The sequence below is a fragment of the Perkinsus marinus genome, assembly GCF_000006405.1.
Source record: "Perkinsus marinus ATCC 50983 genomic scaffold scf_1104296942534, whole genome shotgun sequence".
NCBI classification, from domain to species: domain Eukaryota; phylum Perkinsozoa; order Perkinsida; family Perkinsidae; genus Perkinsus; species Perkinsus marinus.
Window position 1 is genome coordinate 1 of NW_003212144.1, and position 1,124 is coordinate 1,124.

A 1,124-nucleotide genomic window follows, 5' to 3' on the forward strand; every position below is an offset into this window, starting at 1 on the left:
GATGAGTGGCCGACAGACCTTTTGACATCAAGTTGGACTCGCAGGGATGTGGCAGCGCCAATTACTCACGTGCCATGCCATGATACTATGTGTTATGCCGGGATGAACTATGACTTGATCACTTAGGTTGTTGCTTCGTACTATTTCTTTTCGGAGAGACACGTATTCTTACCATAACGAAGCTTCGAAACTGTGGATCTATTCTCACTGTCTGCGCCCTGTTGCCCCCTGAGTTGAACTTTGCATCTTAGCATAATCCAATCACGATAAAATCGTTTCCTTAACAGTTAATCTACCTGACATGAACATGTATTTGAAGGACATATAACCCGACAACCCCCAAGGACCGAACTGCGGTTCAATACTGTGACACTGTCAACCCAATGTAGGGGTAGTAGAGTATATGCCTGCATACAGCGGCAGTACAAGACACGTGGACTTGCTGGAGTTACCCGACGAGACGACTTATATCCCCACCCAAGGACTCGACACAACATCAAAATCAGACTAGCCAAATCGGAAGTTGAATAATACTATACAAGATAGCTTGCGTTCATCACAGGTAATCCCGTTAAGACATGGAGAAAAATCTTCGAAGTATTGAGAAAAAAATTCGGCGGCAACAGATGTACGATGCCCTATATAGCTTTTGTATAGAAAGTTTCAGTAAATCACATAGTAGAAGGGGTAACCTCACCTTCGGACTTTTCCTCGAGCGAGCGCATGAACTGGAAGAAGCCGAACTCGCTAGTCTGTAGACCATTAGAGTAGACGAACTCGTCAGCAATCCAAGTGGCAACCATAGCATTGAGATAAGCCTCGGGAGTGTTCTCGACAATCTTATCCAAACCACAATGAACAAGAAGCAACCTGGGCACACAACGTCTGAGAACAGCACGAACCATCCAATCATTCTCAGGATCATGTTCCTCGAGGACGCCAAGGATATAAGACTGCATGTCGTTGATCTTCTTCGACAATAAGATGGTTGCATCAGTCTTACGAATATACCTCGATCCATCAGATACTTCACCTCATGGTTAGTCTTCCAGATGCCATTGAACTCCATCTTGGCGTTATGACGGACAGCGGCAAGAATCTCCTGAACGTATTGTTCGTAGAAC

At 45.0% G+C, this 1,124-nt stretch overlaps 1 protein-coding gene across 1 annotated transcript; it reads right to left on the minus strand.

Annotated features, from left to right (window-relative positions):
- Positions 1-671: 671 nt before the first annotated feature.
- On the minus strand, positions 672-998 carry Pmar_PMAR019687 (hypothetical protein; the record flags this gene model as incomplete). The annotated part of the gene is made up of 1 exon (XM_002781392.1): positions 672-998. A coding segment is annotated over one exon (327 nt), but the record flags the coding sequence as incomplete, so codon positions are not given.
- Between the last annotated feature and the right edge of the window lie 126 nt (positions 999-1,124).